The 20,622-nt window shown below is 40.3% G+C and overlaps 1 protein-coding gene across 8 annotated transcripts in view; it reads left to right on the top strand.

Moving 5' to 3' along the window:
• The window catches only part of eya4 (EYA transcriptional coactivator and phosphatase 4), a 50,389-nt gene that overhangs the window by 13,372 nt on the left and 16,395 nt on the right, over positions 1 to 20,622 (top strand). For 5 of the 8 annotated variants that reach the window (XR_015125013.1, XM_086263862.1, XM_086263861.1 and 2 more), the window contains exons 3-8: positions 8,983 to 9,032; positions 11,730 to 11,851; positions 16,602 to 16,685; positions 17,388 to 17,465; positions 18,578 to 18,644; positions 18,800 to 18,942. Coding sequence is in view for 7 of the 8 variants with exons in the window: in XM_086263862.1 (XP_086119988.1) it covers positions 8,983 to 9,032; positions 11,730 to 11,851; positions 16,602 to 16,685; positions 17,388 to 17,465; positions 18,578 to 18,644; positions 18,800 to 18,942 (544 nt within the window). In the remaining variant the exon portion in view is untranslated. Of the gene's footprint in view, positions 1 to 5,295; positions 5,662 to 8,982; positions 9,033 to 11,729; positions 11,852 to 16,601; positions 16,686 to 17,387; positions 17,466 to 18,577; positions 18,645 to 18,799; positions 18,943 to 20,622 lie in introns of those variants that run through there. The other 3 variants (XM_086263864.1, XM_086263859.1, XM_086263860.1) reach the window with 2 other exon arrangements.

Genomic DNA, 20,622 nt, shown 5'->3' on the forward strand with positions numbered 1-20,622 from the left:
TCATTCTGACCTTTGTCAGCAAGCTTGTTAGAAAGAAGAAATAATAAAAAATAAAAAAAACTTGTTTTTTATGTATTTTTATATTTTAAAAAAGTCCCAGTTTACCTTTGGAGACGCTGATAACAGAACAGCTTAGAACACAGTATTGTGCAACATTTTGCTGGCTTCATTTTTATTTGTATTTAACTGTTTATATTTTTAAATGTCTTTAATTGATTAGCATAATGTAGCTACTGCTTGTTGTAACAATAACTATTTATTTGGTGAAATCTTTCACTGCGATTAGTTATGCTGTCCAACTTCATCATATTAGTACAAATATATTCTCCTGGCATGGTTTGCTGAAGACATCGCAAGTCACTCGGTGTTGTGAGTTAGGCTCTCTTTCTATGTAGTAAAAGTTGTGAACATCACCAGGCTGGCAAATTTATGTAAGCATGGCCAGGTGAAGCGAAGTATACCTGGCTAGAAAGACATGGAGGGAGAGAGAGTGAGAGAGGTTTTCGGAGAGTACCTATTTCACCCAAACACCTCCTCCTTCTCCCTGCTCCACAAACTGTTCTCTCCTTTCACTCCCTCACTTTTTCCCCCTCCTTTATAGCTTCCTACTACACCTGAAAAAGGGGCATTTTTGGAGGCATAAAGAGAGGGATAGATTTACACCTCCCCAGGCTTGGGGAACTGTGGGGTGTAGGAGGAGGGAGGGCTGGAGGGTGGAGGCTCGGCACAATGTATTTTACATGAAAGGAAGGGGATAGAGTTACCATCCCGATAACCACTCATACAAACGTGGAGAGCAGAGAGCTTTGAGCAGGGGACAGGTAAACGGGTGACTCTGTGTGTGTGCATATGCGTGCACGAGGGGAAAATGCAGAGTATAGATCGAGATGAAGCTTGTGTTTGTGTGGTGAGCAACATTCTTCATGAATGTTTTGTGGTCGACACACCAGCCGATGGCGCAGGCAGGGATGGTTGGGTGATCGTGTTGCACAGGTGTATGCGTGCATGCCCGTGTTTGTGCGCGTGTGCAACGACTGTCCCTCTGTGTCCCATTAACTACACAACTAAAGACTACACAGCTACATTCTTTTTCTGATCCTGATGTTTTTTTAGCCTTTTTAAATGCAATTAAATTAAAACTATAGGATTTATTTAATACAGAAAAACATTTAGTGTCCATTTACATTTACAGTTTTCAAGTTTTAGGATTATCATCAGTAACTATTTAGAGCAGTTGTGACTATTTTTTTTTTCACCCTTTTTAGAATTTTATCCAAATCATATAATCAGGCATATGAAAAAGAAGAAGAAAAAAGTCCATAATTAAGCTGGTCACCCCTCTGTAATAGATTCCTTGGGTCTGGCTCTTTCAGGTTAAAAGGAGGGTGTTTTTATTTAGTTTTTTTCTCCATTGTTGCTAGCTGCTCACTCACAGCACCACCTGGATCATTGTGTTTTTAACTAAAATGTCCTGTAAGGGCTGTTTTAAAGTAGTGGTACTTTAGTTCTGTAAAAGGACGTGCTAAGGATATAAAGAATGTGAATACTTTTAACACCACTAAGGTTAGCTTACTAAACCTAGCCAAACACTGGCCTTAACTGGGAATTCTGGTGCAATGTTGTGTCTTGAAATGAGGTTTTTGGAGATCTGGAATGTTAATGCTTTTGTCTGGAAAGCATTTTAGTGCAACTTCTGTTGATTTAAATGTGCCATATGAATAAAACACATTTGATCTGACTTGACTTGATCTTCTTGTCTAACTTTAACTGATGAAGTGAATGAGCCTATGCTTAGGCCAGATTTAATAAATCAATTCTAAATTTGTTAGATCAACATCAAAGTGCTCAGAAGTGGATTTTTAAAGTGTGATGATGGAGCTAAAAAAATATAAGTAAATCATGAAAAGCTAGATAAAAAAGGAGCAGGGTCTGTCTTAGTCAGCCCTCCTGTTGGAGGTGAAGAGATAAACTGCTGTTGTTCCACTTGAAGAACACAGTTATTCTCAAGGGCCTCTTCAAATTGAATGAGCCACCTCCAACAGGCCCTTTGAAAACACTCCTAAAGTCAACAAAAACCAAAAGTAAGTGCAGCTATTTGACTGTATTAATATAATGCCCTCTTCCTCTGCTCAGTTCACTGCTCAGATGTGCCCATGCCCCACTCCTGTTTTTTTTTTTTTTTCTTTTTGTATGTGTGTGTGTGTGTGTGCAAGTGCATTTCATCAGGCGTGTTTTGGGACGCCTCCCCTGCTCCCTTCTCCACTTGCTGTGAAAATATTTCATCGGGGATGTTTTTGGACGACCCCCCGCCCCCCGATCGGGTCTAGCCTGGCTAATAATAAAGTGCTTGAGTTGTCAAGCGCTTCGGCAACACCCTAATCTGTTCTGACAGCCAGTCCTCCACATTCACTCTCAAACGTCCAGTACACACACACGCGCGAACGCACGTCGGCATCCACATATAACACACTTTCAACAGACATTCGCCACGATCTGTGCACACAGGTCCTCTAGACAGTCTATCAATCACGGAGTTTATTGGGGCCGGGGATAAATGCTTTGGGACGGGGCCGCATGCTGTCACTATGGTGAGCGAGCTAAAGGTGGCTGGAGCACAGTTGGAGACAGTGGCTCTGTTCCAGATTGGTCTCCAGGCCTGTATAGATTTGTTACTGCTCCCTTAGCTATTTTCTATTGCCGTGTACACACACAGCAACATTCAAAATGTTCTGAATGTTGTTGAAGGATCATTCATGCCAATTAAATTCTATTTAGTTATAATCGTATCTAGCCACCATTTGCAACTATTAACAGTCAATTCATTCTTGATTGGTCTATTTAAAGTGGCATCACCAGCATAAAAAGCCTACACATCATGTTTTACATCTCATATTTTCCAGAATTTTAAGTGCTTTGACATTAAAACCCATCCACACACATATTGAAACAGCAAAAATTACAATAACTAAAACTAAAATGTTAATAGTAACTTTAGAAATGTGATGCTTTGTGTGCATAAATCTAAAAGAGTCAAGATCCACTGGTTTCCCCAGCAATATGCAACAATATGAGGTCTAAAATGTAAACAGGAGGAGTTTTGTTGTGCCTAAATTCATTAATTTTTTTCACAAGGCACCTTCATGTAATATAAAGTTAGTGAAGAGCACTGAATTTTCTTCCCCTCTGGGTTAAACAGGACTAAAATTGGGCCACGTCTCTCCAAAATGTGCTGAGGGAGTCAGATGTCAAGAGTTTGCTTCATGAAATATTTTTCTCCTCAAGTGCTTTTGTGTTAAATGTGTTTTTGTTGTTTTTTTAGGTCCTTTCAGCTTTAAAACTCTGATTTTTTTTTTTCAAATCATGGGGAAAAAAGTAATGATCTCTATTTTTTTTTTCCCATTTTAACCATAGCAGTATAAATAAAATAGCATTCGTCTTGTGTTTACTGGGAAATCTCAGAAACATTTATCTCAAAACTATACGCATGATCCTGTGCTGATACAGAAAAGTAAAAAAGCCAGTTTTGTAATGTGGGCGATCTGATCCCAGTATTGGTTCTATGGTGACGTTTAGGTAAAGAAGTGAGTGTCAGAAATTTGCAGTGGCCTAGTTTAGGCGCATGTATGAGTGTGAAATCATTCACTTTTGTTTGCTTAACTCCTAGTGAGTGTGCAAATGTGTGTTTGAGTCTGTCTCCAGGGGTTAAAGTGGGATTTGGCATGTTGGGGAACCCTAAGATTGGTTGTAAAGGCACCGTATGGGTAAAAGAATTACTTGTGAAGCTGTGATCAGCTGACCCAAGCTGCTACCCTGATTTATGGCTCTCTGTGGGTTCTACAAGATATAAGCAAATGTTTCATGAGCCATGGCTGATTTTCCAGTATGATAAACACTGTGAAGCTAATATAAAAGGTAGAATTCAGTGAGTGATTCTAATCAGCATCTTTACCTTAAATATAAACAGATTTTTGTTACCTTTTGATGTAACCTAACACTGATCTTGAATGCCGTGTCTCCTGTGTACCAGTCCAGCATATAGTGTATCACTGTGAACTTCACCATAATAGCACAAGCCAACCTGTTTAGCCTGCTCTACAATGCTTTGTTGAGCATTCCGTACCTCCTGTCCTCTTTCTTACATTTTTCTCTATTTTGTGACAAACATATTCCTGTTTGTGTACTTGCTGATATTTGTTCAGAGGCTCACAAAGATGCATCTTAATTTATCTCCCAAGTAAAGACAAAAAAGTTACTGCTTATAGCTCCATTCAGTGCCTCTAGCTAGTTGAGAAGCAGTTTATATCTACACCTTGAACGCATCACACGGATGAGAGGAAAGGATGTGTGGAGGGTTTAAGTGGGCTGTGGGATGTCTTTATTTTCTTGTTACTGAGCAAGTATCTCCATGAAGCATTAACTCGTTTGACGGTAACACGTCTTAAGATGCCTTTTTGGAGTTAATTGCTCGTTAGTTGACAGCGCCGGAACGCCGGTCCAGATCATTCCGAGCCCACTTTGACCCCTGTTGTTGTGAAAGGGTGCCATCTTCAGACTGAGGAAACTGGCCGCTTGTGTGTCTGTGTGTGAGTGTGATTTGATATTACACTCAGCCCATTGCGCTAGCTCTGTTAGACTTCACATATGAGACAGATGTGCAGCCGTGTGTTTCCAGTTAACACAGATTGAAAGTATGTGTGTGCGCGTGTGCTCAGGTGCACATGTGAGTCAGTGGGTGAGATGGGGGAGGGTGTGTGGGGGTAGTGGTGTGTGTGTGTGGGGGGGGGGGGGTCTCCTGCATGGTGTGAAGTTTATGGTCTGGCCTGTACTTTCTACTGCACAGCAAGATATTGACACTGCGTCCACACCATTTCAGCTTCATGGAAGTAATCACGGCAGAGCTGCCATCAGCAGGATTTATATACGTGGATGTCTTTGATTTTAGGAAACATCCTAAAAACGTGTGTACAGCTCAGATGTTCCCTAACTTAGTTACTTCTGTTTTTCATTTAAATTCTCTTCCTTTTATGTTTTCATTCACAATCGAGTTAGGGAATTAAGTTTAACGGTGCCTATGTTAGGATTGGACCCACACATAAAAAAAAATGACATCTGTTACATTTAAAAAGTTCTTTGGGTTTAAACGTAAGCTTGAGTGAGCCTGTAATGAGTGACAGCTGAGAGAGGGAGAGGGAGGGAGAGAGAAGGAGGAGGAGGAGGAGGAAGAGGAGAAGAGAAAAAGAGGGGGTGGAGGCAAAGGAGGAGGGAAATGGGACGAGTGAAATGTTCCCCATTACTGGAGTCGAGAAGACAGAAGCTGAGCATGGATTGACCTTAGAGACAGAGAGGAAGAGAAAACGCTTGGTTTTTGTGCGGTCGTCATTTTCTAGCCCCTAGATATTTCTTCTGAGTGAAAGGGAGCGTCACAAAAGGAAGCAGGAAAAAAGTCGTCATTTGCTCCCTTAAAGCAGAAACTAGATAAACGTAACACCTGGAGTGCAAAGTGAGGAGAGGCAGGTAGACAGAGACGAGCGCTCAGTGTGTTTTCCGATAGTGTGTGAGAGACCAGCGAGCCTGCCTGTGAAGGGGAAGCTGGTGGATCGTACAGCTCTGTAATGCTTTGTGGAAGTAAAGGACTGCTAACGGACCCGATTACACCCTGAGGTAAGAAAAGGATCTCTCGGTCTGTATGGACGTGAGTGTGTTTCACGCTCAGAGTAATGCTAGTTATTTTTATTCAAGCAACTGAGATATTTTCTATATTCTTACATAGTTTGCTCATTTGTGAACAAATGTAAGTTGGACATCATTTGACACAGCACTCAGAGAATTTTTAAATGTATGGTGACAGCAGTGTTACTGGATTAACATTTGTTTTACTTAAATAAGACACGCTTTTACCGTAATTCTGTGTAAATACATTTTTCTTTGTGCTTTTAATACAAGGCGTGTTTTATTCTTCATAGTACTGTTTTCACATATACTGAAAAATATTCCACTTGTTTTTTTAAATGTTAATGTAGAAAATATAACCTCATCTGTATTTTCCAGTTTTTAAAAAAGTAAAAAAAAAATTACAATTTTGATCAAAGTAGGATAGCGACAGAAATTGACAAAAAAAACCTTTTTTTAAAAAATTGTGAACCATAAAATCTTATTTGTAGACAAATTTAGAAATTGTGTTTTTTAAAACCATCAAATATTAAGTGTGTGTGTAACTCACTCATTGCTGATGTGCTGGATTATGTGTTGTTCTTCATTCTCCATCCCTGTTTTGTCTTCCTGCACTGAACTTCCATAATGTATCAAAGAAAATAACAAAAAACTCGTTCAAGCACCATTTTTATGAACACTTTTGGATTCTGTAGTGAACTTTTCTTTTTAGAAGAACAAGCAAGAGAAGGAAACACAACTCTGACTAGACCAAGGGCAGCTTCTGCTTATTTCTGACTCTCACATACGCGTTAATGCTTCTTAAGGCCAAAGAAGGCCTCACGTTATTATTACATCCATTAGATTGAACAAACATCATTAGTTACACAAACACAGCAGTGTATAATTCCCTTTAATAAATCATTGTTATTAGTTCTAATTACCTGTAGCACTTGTATTTTTCCCGTAGGGAGTGCTCGGGCTGCCTAGGTAGTGTTCTAGACCGGTCACCTGGCCAACCAGGTCAAAGGTCACCTATTTAAATGGCTCAGGTGACACAATTGGGGTCTTCGAGCATAGTGGCCACCAAAGAGTGGACTCAGAGGTGTGTCGTTTCAGTATTAGAAATGAAAATTGGTGCATTGTACTACAAAATAAAGGAAGAATAGCATAGACTATCTAAATGCGGGGTTTAGTCATCATTTATTTGCAGATTTTTTTAATGTGCTGCAAGTTGACATCAATAATGTAGTTTAATAATATAGTCGATGAAAATGCCTAAAGTCTGTATTGATCAAAGCCAAAACAAGTGGAACAAATGAAAGCTGGATGAAACAGGAAAAATAATGCTTTTGATTGTTTTATTATGTTAAAAAGAAATTGTGATGTGATTAGATCAGTAAGAGAGTTGAGTAAAATCAATATGTGGAATCTGTTTAAATGTGAAACTAGTTGTCCTCGATCCGACTGAAAAAGATAAAAGTGGCGAGATGTTAAGAGAGGTGAGAGCCTCTAGACCGCGGTTGACGCGGAGGGAAAGCGTGCGCGGGGATAAAGCACGACGATAAAAGCTTTTCAGGATCAAAGCCCGCGTGTGCTTTCACAGATCATGCCGGGACAGAAACAGTCCGGCTTGTGTATTTTCAAGTGTGTGTGTGTGTGTGTGTGTGTATACGCACGAGAGCTGTGTGTACACCTGCGTGCTGTATGTAGCCCTATGTGTACGTTACATGTGCATTGCAGTTTCTCACGGCCATGACGCTGATGTCGTGAGTGACAGCCTTGTTAAATTTCACTAAAGCATGAAACGTGACATGAAAGTGGCTTGTGTGTGTGTGTGTGTGTGTGTGTGTGTGTGTGTGTGTGTGTGTGTGTGTGTGTGTGTGTGTGTGTGTGTGTGTGCGCGTGTGTAAAGTGATCCATACTAGGGCACCGGCTAACCTTTGAACCCCGTCTTAAACAGCTAAGTGCTGCTTCTTATTCACTCACAGCAGGACCCTCTAATCAGAACCATAACAGCACAGTGTGTTCTCCACACACACACACACACACACACACACACACACACACACACACACACACACACACACACATAAATATTAAAATGTCTACATACCTGCAGTTCAGAGTCTGCTTAGCCATGCACTTTCTCTGTATACTTACCTGTGATTGCGATAATGTGCAAATGACTGCTTGAATTTGGTGTGGGTGTGCGTCTGTATGCGAATTTCCATGTACGGGTGTGTGTCTTTGGCACCCCACACGTGCCCTACACCTCAGCAGTGTGTTGACACAGTGATTATAGGGCAGCTGGTACACATTGGCCCTGGCTCCGCCCTGCATTTACTGTTCTAATTAGTTCCTGTTGCAAATAAGACAGAGGAATTTTAATAGAGAACCACTGGTCTGCAGTCTAGCTGCACATACCCTCACACACAGCAACAGCCTGCGTGTGAGCACAAGGAGAAAGTTTGCGGCTGAAGAGTGTTTTCTTGATTCTTTTTTCTTCCCTACATCAGTGAAGAAGTAAAAAGTTCCAGCGCACTAACTGACATGGCCAAATGTCCCCCCACCCACACAAAAAAAGTTAAGGCTTGTTTTAGTGTCTGTGGTGACCTGTTTAACGGCGAAGACTAAACCCCGTGCTTTGACCTAACATGACCCCGCCGTGACCTTTCAACTCTTTAAGGGTTGAAAATGAGGCTTGAGCGTGAGCTGGAGTGGGGTCACGGGTGAACAAGGGAAAATTAATATCTGTCACTTAGATGCCAGTTAGTACTTCTGTCACAGTGGCGGCTACAGCTACTGACACCACATCCTGATTTATTTCTTTTTAAACATTTAACATTTGAAAATGAGAACATTTGTAAGTCACATTTGATGTGATGTAATTTCCCGTTGAGGTAACTGATGATGCGATTTGGGTTTTTAATGCCTACTTGGCAGAATTTTCTCTGTATTTGGTGTTGTTCAAAATGTGATGATTCTAGTATATGAAAAAAAGATCTGTGATCAGCTGCTCACGTATTAACATGGTCGGTAGTGGCACATGTTGGAATTGACAGATTTTTAAGCGGGATGCCCTTCCCAAACGCAAGCCCAAAAGGATTTGTGTCTCCCCCCCAGGATCGAACTGGCAAACCTTAATTTGTTAGTTAAATGTGTTAGCCACTTCGGTGTTAATACTAATATAATCTGTCCTGTTTACAAACTGATTTATGAGGTTTGTTTATGACACACTAAATGCGTTTTCTCATGAACTGTATGTGTGTGTGTGTGTGTGTGTGTGTGTGTGTGTTTAATAACATTTCCTTTCCTCTGTTGTCTCGGCAGGTAAAGAAATCACACACTGAATCTCATGTTCCAGACCCTTCAGACGTCAGGTACGCTCATGTGTCTGTTTGCATAATGTGAGATACAGAATGTGCTTTTTCAGAACTCTGAGTGTGTGTGTGTGTGTCCGTCCTAGTTCATTAGTCATGGTGCAGAGAGGTGAGGTTTCACTGCAGTTGCAAGCAGTGATGAGGTCATCAACACTTCCCCAAGACCTCTGTGTCCTAAAACTGCACACCTACACACACACAACACACACACACACACACACACACACACACACACACACACACACAAAGAGGAAAAGATGTACTGATTTGATCAAACAGACAATAAAAAGGGAATGTGCTTTACACACAGTCAGTACATCAATTAGTCAAATTAGGAAATCAACTACATGCACTAAAATGCTACACCTTTGAATCTTTGAATTCAGGAAAATCAAGCACCCTTAGTGCAGTCTGTCTGTCTCTGTACTACGATGCCCCCTCCAGTTTGTGGAATTCCTCCCCTCTTGGGAATTCTACGATCAGCTGAAAGCTTTAGGCATTAACATCAGCACAAAAACTGTGCGCTGGGAGCTTCATCGAGAGTCAAAAAATTTTACAGTGTCAAAAGACTGCTGTAGCATGCTGCGTCTAGTTAGCTGTTGATAGCCTGAAGTGCTGGCAAATGTAGACAGTTTTGTTTTTGTTTTTTTAATTATCCACTTTAACTACTTATCCTAGTCTGAAATAGCTTAAATTGCAGAAACAGAGTAGCTGCAACCTGACAATTTGGAGATTTGACTTACTGCATGCCAGGATCCTGTAGCTTTGCCATTCTTCTCTTACTACCTGTTTTCCCCTTTTGTCCCCCTTTGGTAGCTTATTGATGAAGCAGTTTATACTTCTTAACAGCTGCATTGCAGCTCCTAACTATTTTTCTTTTTCTTCTTCTTCTTTTTTTTGCCTTCAGAAGGAATTGACAAGAAGGCACTTTCTTGCATAAAAAAATCCTCTGAAATGGGCTTCTGTTTATATACTGCAACTTATTCAGTTAAGAGGGGGGAAAGGAGTGGATAAATCAAAAACAACCAGCTACAGGCCTAAATCTGCTAATTTAACAAAACGCGCCGTGCATCTCGGTAATATAGAGCATATTTTTTCAATGACCGAGCCATGATGTGAAAACCAGAGAAGAGTTTATGAAACACCACAACTCTTGCCATCGCCTCCCGAGAGGAGTGAAACAGAGGGAAAAGAGGAAAAAACAAGAAGGGGAGACAGAATCATTTCCTGCTGTTGAAAGACAAAAGAAAAGGATGGATGAAGGGGTTTAAGCACATGATGGAGAGAAAAAAAAATGCGGGTTGGGGGTGGGAAACGAAGTGGTGGCGGCAACATAATCTGTGAAAGTTCTTAACTTTTCCCTTGTGTAGCAGATACACTTAAGGCCTTTGTTTGAAGGTAGGACTTGGCTCGTTTATTTTGTCCGCCGTAAACTGTCGTTGACGTCCATGCAATGAACGGGAGAACAAAATGAGTGTTTAGCCGTAAATAAGGAAACAAAAAGAAGAGTTGACCGAAATGGAGAGAGCTGATTTAGAGTGTTTATCTTTCACGCATTCTCCATTTTGCACCGTTTAGCAGGGTCTTTCTCGTTTGCTGAAAGCTATATGTTTATACCCGTCAGTCCGACTGTGGGTTGCAGTCATGTGTGGAGATACTATCTGCCCATAGCATTGAGATGGCCTTCTGCCAGACCGCCACACAGATGCACACGCTCTCTTTTCGTACACACACACACGTGCGCGCATAAACACACACCGAGCAGCAGCGGCCCGCATTTGTTTTATTCTTCTTCCATCTCTGTCATTTCTGGCTTTGATGTCTCACACAAGAGCACAAGTGTGACCAACCTGCGGGCTGCATGAGTCAGTGCTCAGAAATATGCACACACACACATTCGTAAGAAGTATTGTCCACACACAGACCGATTCAACATGAAACTATAGTCTTGGTCCGAATGTACTGAAATCTGGGTTTGTGGTAACAGTGGTGAAAAGTCTGAATAAAGTATTTAATATACATTTGCTTGAAATCTAGAACTATAAAAATGTATTAATAGGATTTTTACCTCTTAGTTAGGGGTTATAGAGCCTATAGAGAGAGCAGTTGTTGCCACAATAAACTGTAATACACAAAAGGCAGACTTTTATTCCACTATGTGCATCTGCACTCTGTTCATGTCTTACTTACTTCCACTTCCAGTCATCCGCGCACACACGCAGACACACTCTCACTTTACCATTACCACCTTGTGTGCTGGTTCGTCCCAGTCATGCATGTGGAACACATTGTAAAACTAAAGCACGCTGGCAGGCTGTGGGTTTGTATTGGAGCCCAGAATTTATATATACACACACACACCACACACACACACACACACACACACACACACACACACACACACACACACACACACACACATACCGCCACACCATAAAAGAGCCAGCAGGCCCACATACAAGGTGTAGCCCCTCTGAACACATGCTCATGTAAGCTAACTGGTGCTGAGAAGTATGAAGTTTATGACTGTGAGGATCTACAGTACAGTGGGATCTTAACATAATGTATGGTCGATGTAAATTCCCACCTGTGAGAACATATTGGCATTGATCTGCTATTCATTAAATAGCACATACAGCACATAACAGTAGAAGAGAGTTTACCTCTTTTTCCTTGCCATCTTCTCTCCCCAAATAGGTCTATGGAAATGCAGGACCTAGCCAGTCCTCATAACCGAGTGGGAGGTGGAGATTCGACAGGCTCCAAGCTGGACAAGAACAACCTTGGCAGCCCGTCTATCACCACCAATGGAACAGGAGGTGAGAAGATGGGATTTTTAGGAGGTTTTCTTAGGGGCTCCAGTATTTTGTACTCAGCTGTGTATCTGAAACTCAAAGAAAAAAATGTGTTCGACTGCTTAATAAATCTGCACACATTCCCAGAGGAAGTCAATATGATGGCAAATGCATAGATTTAGTTGTTTTCTGAGAAAAAGTGGGCTTATGGGTTCATGGCAACCCCAATGCTACTCCACCATCCCCACATTACTTTCAAGTAGCTGATCAGCTCCCTCCCACTCTAAGATGCCAGTTTAAGTAAAGCACAAAAAAAGAACTAAGAATTTTAAAAATTAAGTTTTATTTTTCCAAAATAAAGGTTGACGTTAAATTATATGAATCTTTCTTTGTTTGCAATCTTCTTCCATGAAAAAGGACATTCGATATGCTGCTGCAATAGATCTTTGCATTATTGACTGCCCACTGTGTCACAAAACCACTGTCTGACTATGGCCAACTGTAGTCAAAGGCATGACCTAATATCCCTGTGTGGATGCTTTTCCCACATCGTCATATTAATGTTGGTCCAGAATGAGTGTTACAGCTGACCAATAATGTTGTGATGTCATAGCTTTGTAATGTTGGGGTGGGGGGGCTTTTGTTAGTATAAATTCTCTTCTGGAACAAATGCTAAGCATTTCAAGCATTTTCTTTATTCATTTATACAATATGATAAATATTGTTTGGGTTACATTTAGATTTAAATTTAGGTTACCAATGTTGCTTTGCTACAAGTGATAGTTTCTTTATAGCATTAGCTAACCTCTTGGCTAATGCTAACTGATTGCTCAGACAACATCATCCGTCAGATGCAATGTTTATCCAGGAACAACACCAACATGGGGTATGTCAGATACATAAATATCAAATATACTATATAAGAAATAAATAAATAAAACCTATATGTTTCCCTTTTGAACTAAACAAACAAGATTTGTTCATTTTTAAGCTTAAAAAGGTGCTGGTAAGCCAGATTGGTTACATTTGGACAGGAAAAAGCCAACAGTTTCATGTGTTTCAAGGCTAACTAATCTGACCCTCTTAGTCCTTTCTAACTCTAAGCTAGAAAACAAATTTGCCAGTATGTACGTTTACTTGAAATGCTGCATAAAGGTCCATGATGTATTAAAGTTAAAGGGTGAATTATTTCTTTGAAGAAAGGAGAGAGCCATTGATGCAGGAACAGTGAATTTACTGATTTCTATTTTTTTTTACGTTGTATAAAATGTAGTTGAAAGTCTAAACTCCTCCATTCAGAATACTCATTGTCTTTTATTCCTTTTTTTAATATAATCTTAATGCCAAAGGAGGTCCAATGCACATGTTGAAAGTCACTTAAGGCAAGAGCATTTGATGAGAAAAATGTAATGCAATGAAATTTATTGCAAAATCATCAGTCAGAAATCCTTTCAGCATGTAGAGATAAATACTTTTTGAGGAATTTATGGAGATGGAGGGACACACGCACATACAAATGCATGCATACACACTTCCAAGCTGGCATGAGTTCTTGAATAAACCACCGGAGAATGTGTGTAAACACACGGCGAAGCACTTCTGCACTCCTCCGCTAACGGCTTGGCAAAGTGTCTGTATGTGTGTGTTGGAGAGCAAGCTCAAAATCCCACTGGAAACTATTTCCTCTACAAGAGCATTAAAGCATCACTGCCCTCTTATATGTCAACACCAGTGAGCCCGCTCCTCTCTTTTTCTTCTTTTTCTTTACTCTGAGTCCGTATGCGTTTCTCCTTCTTTCTATTAATCTTTTTTTTCTCCTCTCACCCTTGATCTTCCCACTTTCTCATGCTCTGTCCTCTGGAACCATTTCTGTCAGGACAGTTTGATGATATAGCCCTGGACATGGTACTTTTGTTGAGGGCCATCGTTTGATCTATTGCTGATTTACCAGGCGGTGGAAACCACTTCTAATAATAATAATAATGTCATGGAAAAAGTGAGATGCTGTATTTTAGTCATTTTGATGTGTTAACATACTCGCAGTCACACATGCTCAGTGTGGGCTAACAGCACACCGAGACTGTATTAGAGCACATTAAATCATTTTTGATGAGCTCACAGTTAATGATTTAAGCAGACAGAGCTCGGGCTTCACAGAGAGCCAAAACAATCTACATACTCAACATTCCCCTCACCTGACATCAGCGAACGCTCAGGCCCAAAGGCCATCTCCATAGCAATTCATTTGTCTTCATTACAGCTTGTCCAGTGGATTGTATTGTTCCCTTAGGGGATTAATGAAGTTGTCCTGAACTCAATTGAGTTTTCAGATGGTTGCTAGTGATGGGCGTTTGAGAAAAGAAGCCCCTGAAACACATTATGTAGAATGATAAACTGATTAACAGGTGTCCTCTTCTTTTAAAAAGCGCAATCATGTGATGATAGATGAGCTGCTAATGAGAAGAATAGCTCGAGACTTTAGCAAGAACATATTTGTAGAGACAGAAATATCAGGAGATTAATCTAATAGCTGTTTGTTAAAGCAGATACAGTTGTCATGTATTATAATAAAATAGCTCTGTCTTAAAAGTCGCATATCCTTCTACTTTGACATATTAATGTTAGTCTCACATGTCCCCAGAATGTATATGTATTTATATTTCTCACTCTAACTCAAGCTATCTAAATGTGCCTTTTTGTGGATGAATCAGGGATTAAATGTGTTTAACCAAAATTCAGTTCAGTTTCATTAGCTACAACCAGTCCTGGCTACTACCAGACCTGTTGAATCAAGAACTTATTGAAACAGAATCTGTATGACAAAGTGAAATAGGCTTATAGACCTCAAAAAGTCCCAGATCATGCCACCATCTATAGAAATGTAAGACCTGTTTAGAATCGGTTAAAGTCACTGGTTGGAAACTGCCATTTCTAAGGCATTGGGACTGCATGGTGAGAGCTATTTTCCACAAATGGAGAAAAAGTGGAACCATGGTGAACCTTCTCCGGAGCGGTCAAGCTACCAAAATTACTCCAAGAGCACATCGACAATTCATTCAGGAGGTCACAAAAGAACTGAGAATAACATCTAAAGAACTAAAAGGCCATACGTTCCTTCAGTTATGGTCAGTGTTCATGATTCAACAATAACAAAGACTGGGCAAAAATGGCACCCTTTGGAGAGTTCCAAGGAGAAAACCGCTGATGACCAAAAAGAACACAAAGATTCACATTTGCCAAAAAACTTGATGATGCCCAAGACTTCTGGGAAAATATTCTCTGGACTGATGAGGCAACACTTGAACTTTTGGGAAGATCTGAGTTCTGTTTTATCTGGCATAAAACTAACACAGTATTTCATAAAAATACAAAACCAATATTCAAACATGGTGGTGGTAGTGGGATGGTTTGTGGCTGCTTTGCTGTTTCAGGACCTGGACGACTTGCCATAACTGATGGAACCATAAATTCTGCTCTCTACCAGAAAATTCTGGAGAATGAGGAGAATGTCCGGCCATCAGTTCATGCCCTGATATTCAAGCAGGACAATAATTTGAAACACCAGCATTCCACCTCTGAATGGCTCAGAGAAAAAAGGTTTTGGAGTGGCCTAGTTATAGTCTGGATTTCTGATTGAGATTCTTTGGCATGACAGGACGATCATGCTTAAAAACCCTTTAATGTTGTTGAATTGAAACTATTCTGCAAAGAAGAGTGGGCCAAAATTCCTCCGAAGTGACATGAAGACTCACTACATGGGTTGCTGTGTGACTTTGTGTGACCAATTGAGGCAGCATCAGTTCTTTCTTCTGAAACATGCTCAGTTTCAGAAAGTTTTTTTATTGGATCTTTGATATCATAAAGAAGGGATATCCTTAATATGGTCATCACAGCCTTCTGGTTATGGATGTGAGCACAGGAGCCCAATCCATCCGTTCTCTTCAGTTTATCCAATTCAGGGTTGCTGGTGGGCTGGAGCCTATCTCAGCTGTCTTAGGGTGAGAGGCAGGGTACACCCCGGACAGGTCATCAGTCTGTCGCGGGGGAAAGCACATAGAGACAGACAACCATTTGCACCACATTGACTCACCCAGCTATTTTTCTTTTCTCTTTTTCCCTAAGGGGCAGCCAATTACAAGAATGTTTGCATAAATGGGGTGACTTAAAGGGAAAATTATTCAGACAGAGAATGATTTGAAGGGCTTACCAAAATCCAGTGTGAGATACATAAGGGTTATTTTGACCTACACCCAAATGGATATATTACCTTTGATTTAAGACTCAAACTAGACTTAACAGGTGGGAAAATTACGTCTGGCTTTGTCCAAGGGTAACAAAATCCACCTACCAGCACCTCTAGAGTTCTGAAATCAGTTTGTTTTAATCTGTACAAAAAATCAGCAGGTTGGGGGTTATATATGCCTTTACTGACATCTTGTTTCTAAGCTTTTGGAGCGCTGGGAAGCAGCTGTTCTACCAGTTTTATAAGCTAACCATTTCCTTACTCTAGCTTCATATTTAGCATAGAGACAAAATTGTTACTGACCGTCTTAATAACTTGGCAAGAAAACATGAAAGCAAGACGATGGGGAAAAAAACACAAGTCTTTAAATATTCCCACAATATAACTATTTCGGGAATGTTTGTTTTTCTTTTATATTCAACGCAAATGTCTACGAAAAGATCAGTACCATGTGACCCCGTATACCTTTGACCTGCATCTGGTTTTCAGTGGGTCGTATCCTCATCACCTTCCCACCTTGCACCCCTATAGGTGAAAGCATGACCGTTCTTAACACGGCTGATTGGCTGTTGGGCTGCAGCAGCCCATCCCCTGCCACAGGCTCCAAGGAATATGGTACAGAGGTGCATGTGTGTGAATCCCAGAGCAAAGATTTTACAGCAATACAGCAAAAGCATAGCCGTTGAACTTTCTTTAGTTTTAGCTAGCCACGGTTGTTGACTTGTTGTTAGTTGTGTTTTTTTTATTTTGGGTTTTGTTTGTTGGTTCTTGCCAGAGTTGCTCTGACTGATTTTTGGTTTGCTGTGAATTTTTTCTCTGCTTTCTGAATCTTCATTGTTTTTCTGCATCCCAGTTTATTACTGTGTGTGAAGTTTCTTTCTCTCTTTTTTATTTTTTTATTTTTATAGTATATTTACAGGGTTCCTACCAAAGACCCTCTGAAAAGAGGGGAATTTGATAAATTTGCAGGGGGAGGGCAATAAATCGCAAACATTTGCTAAGGATCACTTTGCATTAATTCATTTTTGAATGTGTTACTTACATTTTATAGTTTTCAAAGTCATCCATATCTTAAAAATAGCATCAGAAAACAATGACGAAGTAAAAAGCTTCAAGCATAGTGGTTATAGAGAGCCATTTAAAGACTGTGAAATTAAATAGTGCTTGCAATGGGAACCCTGCACGCAGCATTAAGTTGACATGCTGGAATTGCATGGACGTTTTCTGCTCTTACCCACTAAGGTTTGTTTCTGTCTGTGTGTTGCGGGAAGTCTTTACTGCTTTACCCTAATACTGACCTTTTCCTTTTCCTTTAAGTGAAAACAGAGCCGTTGAACAACAGCGATACAGTTACTACGACAGGGGACACAGCCCTGGATACATATGCAGGCTCAGGTAAAGCACAGACCCTTGGATAAATATGCACACAATTCAGAAATATCACCAAAGTCCATACCTGTCAGTCAGAGTTTATTCATTAATCTAGCATTAAGAATCCAAAAGGAAGACTAGGAATTTGCAAAGCATCATGGGCAGGATAATGGCGTGTGGACTTGTGACAAAACCAGAAGAAGTGTATTTTGCATAGATTATAGTTAGTTTTTAACTTGCTTCCCCAAAACAGCTATTGCTAATTTTAAATTTGCAGGCTTGAGTTTAACCTTTTGACTGTCTTTATGTAGTAGTTGTATAAGTAGCTGTGATAGTGGTCAGAAAGCTGATCAATATATAATATACATTCTGTGATTCAGGTGAATACACTGCTTTTTAAAAACAGTGTAGGTTTGAAAAAATCAAATCCCTCTGCACTCGGAGTTGCTGTAAGACTGTAGATGGGGAAAAAAAGTACAGTGAGTTGACAACTGAATCAGCCATAGATAGACGCAGAAATATAAATGCCTTCTGGTCTCCGCTTGTCTGTTTTTGTTCAGACGCACAGAAGTCACACAATCACCATCATCCATTTGAGCTCACTGGTAGACATGCTGAAAGCTTTAATCCAGTGAAATATTGCCTGTCCTTGGATTGCATCATCAAAGGCTGGCAGAGGGATAAGAGAGGGGCAGAGACATTTTACATTTTACATTTGTCTTTTTTCTTTTTTTTTTTTGGACTCACACACGTCCCCCATTCTCTTTCACACTGTAACACACACACAAAGCCATTCTACAAAACAGAGAGAGGGGTTTAAACCCAGCAGGGTGTTTGTCAGTACTGAGCTCTGACATCTCAATGACCACAAACAGACATTGTGTTTTGCTATGAGGCCCACTGTAAGGGTTTCAGGGACTGCGGTGATCTCTAAAGGAAGAACTTGGCTCCCCTCCATTCAAAATGCTTCAAATTATGTTTACTGGAACGGCATCTCGGCTCAAATAAGCTGGAGGCCCCGAATTGTCCTGCTCAGGAGTGGTTTTGGTAAATGCTCAGAAAAACAGCAGATTTGAGTTGACACCATCCGTAACATGTTTTTGCCTTGTTGTATTTGATTATTTTGCTGTTTTTAGTAATCACCAGCAGCGGCTACAGCCCTCGTTCAGCCCACCAGTACTCTCCCCCTCTCTACCCATCCAAGTAAGTCCAAGTTTTAAAACTGAACAGGCATCTTTGTTTACATTCTGTAAGGTTAGCTAAAGTTGAATTTTACTCAACGAAATAACTCCTAAATGCTATAATATACCAAGTGGCTAATTTACCTACTCCCACTGTCACTTTCCTCTCTCTTATAGGCCCTACCCTCACATCCTCTCCACGCCGGCAGCTCCTTCCATGCCGACGTACACCGGCCAACCTCAGTTCAGCAGCATGCAGCAATCAACCGTCTATACTGCTTATTCGCAGACAGGCCAGGCCTACGGATTGTCTACCTATGGTGTGAACCAACACACGCTGAATAAGCCACATAGTTCTACCCACACATCTCCATACAAAAACTGCAGAAAAATTATTTTTCGAAGATTTACAAACTAAACTGCAAGTGTTGTGTGAAAGAAGGAATCTTATTTATATGGTATTATTTTGTGGTAGGAGACATTGTTCAAACTCAAACCTAAGTTTTCCCATGCAACTGGGTTGATGTGTTTGTGCTGAGTGACTGGTTTGGATGCCCTTTAAAAACTAGAAGTAAACTCATTATGCTGTATTCTATTTGGGGAGAAATTAAATATTTTCACCCATTCAATCATTGCAACTGGGTACAGCCAAAGATTCGAATAAACTGAACTGAAAGTGAACTCGTAGCAGAATGAGGACAATATGCAGTTAGATCCATAAGTATGTAGGCGATGAAACAATCTCTTGTAACTTTTCCTGTTGTACACCACCGCACTGGATTTTAAAACAAGCAATCAAGATGTGATTGAAGAGCAGACTTCCAGCTTTAATTAAATTGAATTAACAAAAGTATTGTATTAACTGTTTAGAAATTACAGCCATTTTCATACCAGTCTCCCCATTTTTAGAGGCTCAAAATTAATTGCGTAGTTGACTTTTGTTCAGTTTCGTGTCCCAGTAAGGCCTATTCATTTGTTATTCAATGAAAAATTAAGCAGATGAAAATGTGGAGTTGATTCAAAGTGTTTTTATATTACATTTTGGTTATTCTTCATTAAAACTGTCAAAATTAGGTCTAAAGAGATGTTGATGTAAGTGAGGGAAGCCCAAATAAAGCTATCAGAGAGACAGTGGCCAAATCACTGGTAGACTCTTAAAAATCTACGGCGTTACTGCCCATCTCAGCAACACCAAAAGTCTTGAAAGAACACAGAGGCTAACTAAAGTGGATGAGGACAGAACTATTTCCGTGGTTAAGAAAAACAACTTCAGAACATTTAAACACGTCGGGAACACTTTCACAGAGATAGGTGTTTCATTGTCAAGGCCTACAATCAAGCAACACCTTCATGAATGGAAATGCAGACCAGCAAAGTGCAGACCACTGGTTACACTCAAGAACAAGAAGGCCAGAGTGGACTTTGCCAGAAAACATCTAAAAGAGTCTGCACAGTTCTGACAAAAATTTTTGGACACATGGAACTGAGATTAATGTGTATGGGTGCCAGTGGAGCTGGGTCACTAGTGTTTATTGATGATGTGACTGCTGATAGAAGTAGCAGGATGAATTGTGAAGTATTATGGGCTTTACTCTCTGCTCAGATTCAGCTGCAAAACTGATTGGACAGCACTTCACAGTGCAAACGTTAATGACCCAAAACGAACTGCAAAAGCAACCTAGAGTTTCTGAAAGCAAGAAAAATAGACTCTTTCTGATGGGATATGCTTTTCAGTCACCTGATCACAGCCAATCAGAGCATGCTTTGCAGTTACTGATGACAAAACTGAATGCACCGAGAACCTCAAACAAGCAGCAACTGAAGGTGGTGGAAGTAAAGGCCTGGCAGAGCATCTCAAGCATGGAAGGAGCATATAGTGATGCCCATAGTATCTTGACTTCAGTCAGTCATTAACTGCAAAGGATTATTGTTATAAAAATAATCCTTATAATTGAAATTACGTTAGTTTGTTCAGTTTATTTCGAGTCTCTAAAACTGGG

Source organism: Aulonocara sp. 'chitande type north' Nkhata Bay, linkage group LG15 (genome assembly GCF_057382095.1).
Source record: "Aulonocara sp. 'chitande type north' Nkhata Bay isolate Kocher_YH1m ecotype deep benthic linkage group LG15, A_spYH_male_GT1.1, whole genome shotgun sequence".
Taxonomy (NCBI): Eukaryota; Metazoa; Chordata; class Actinopteri; order Cichliformes; family Cichlidae; genus Aulonocara; species Aulonocara sp. 'chitande type north' Nkhata Bay.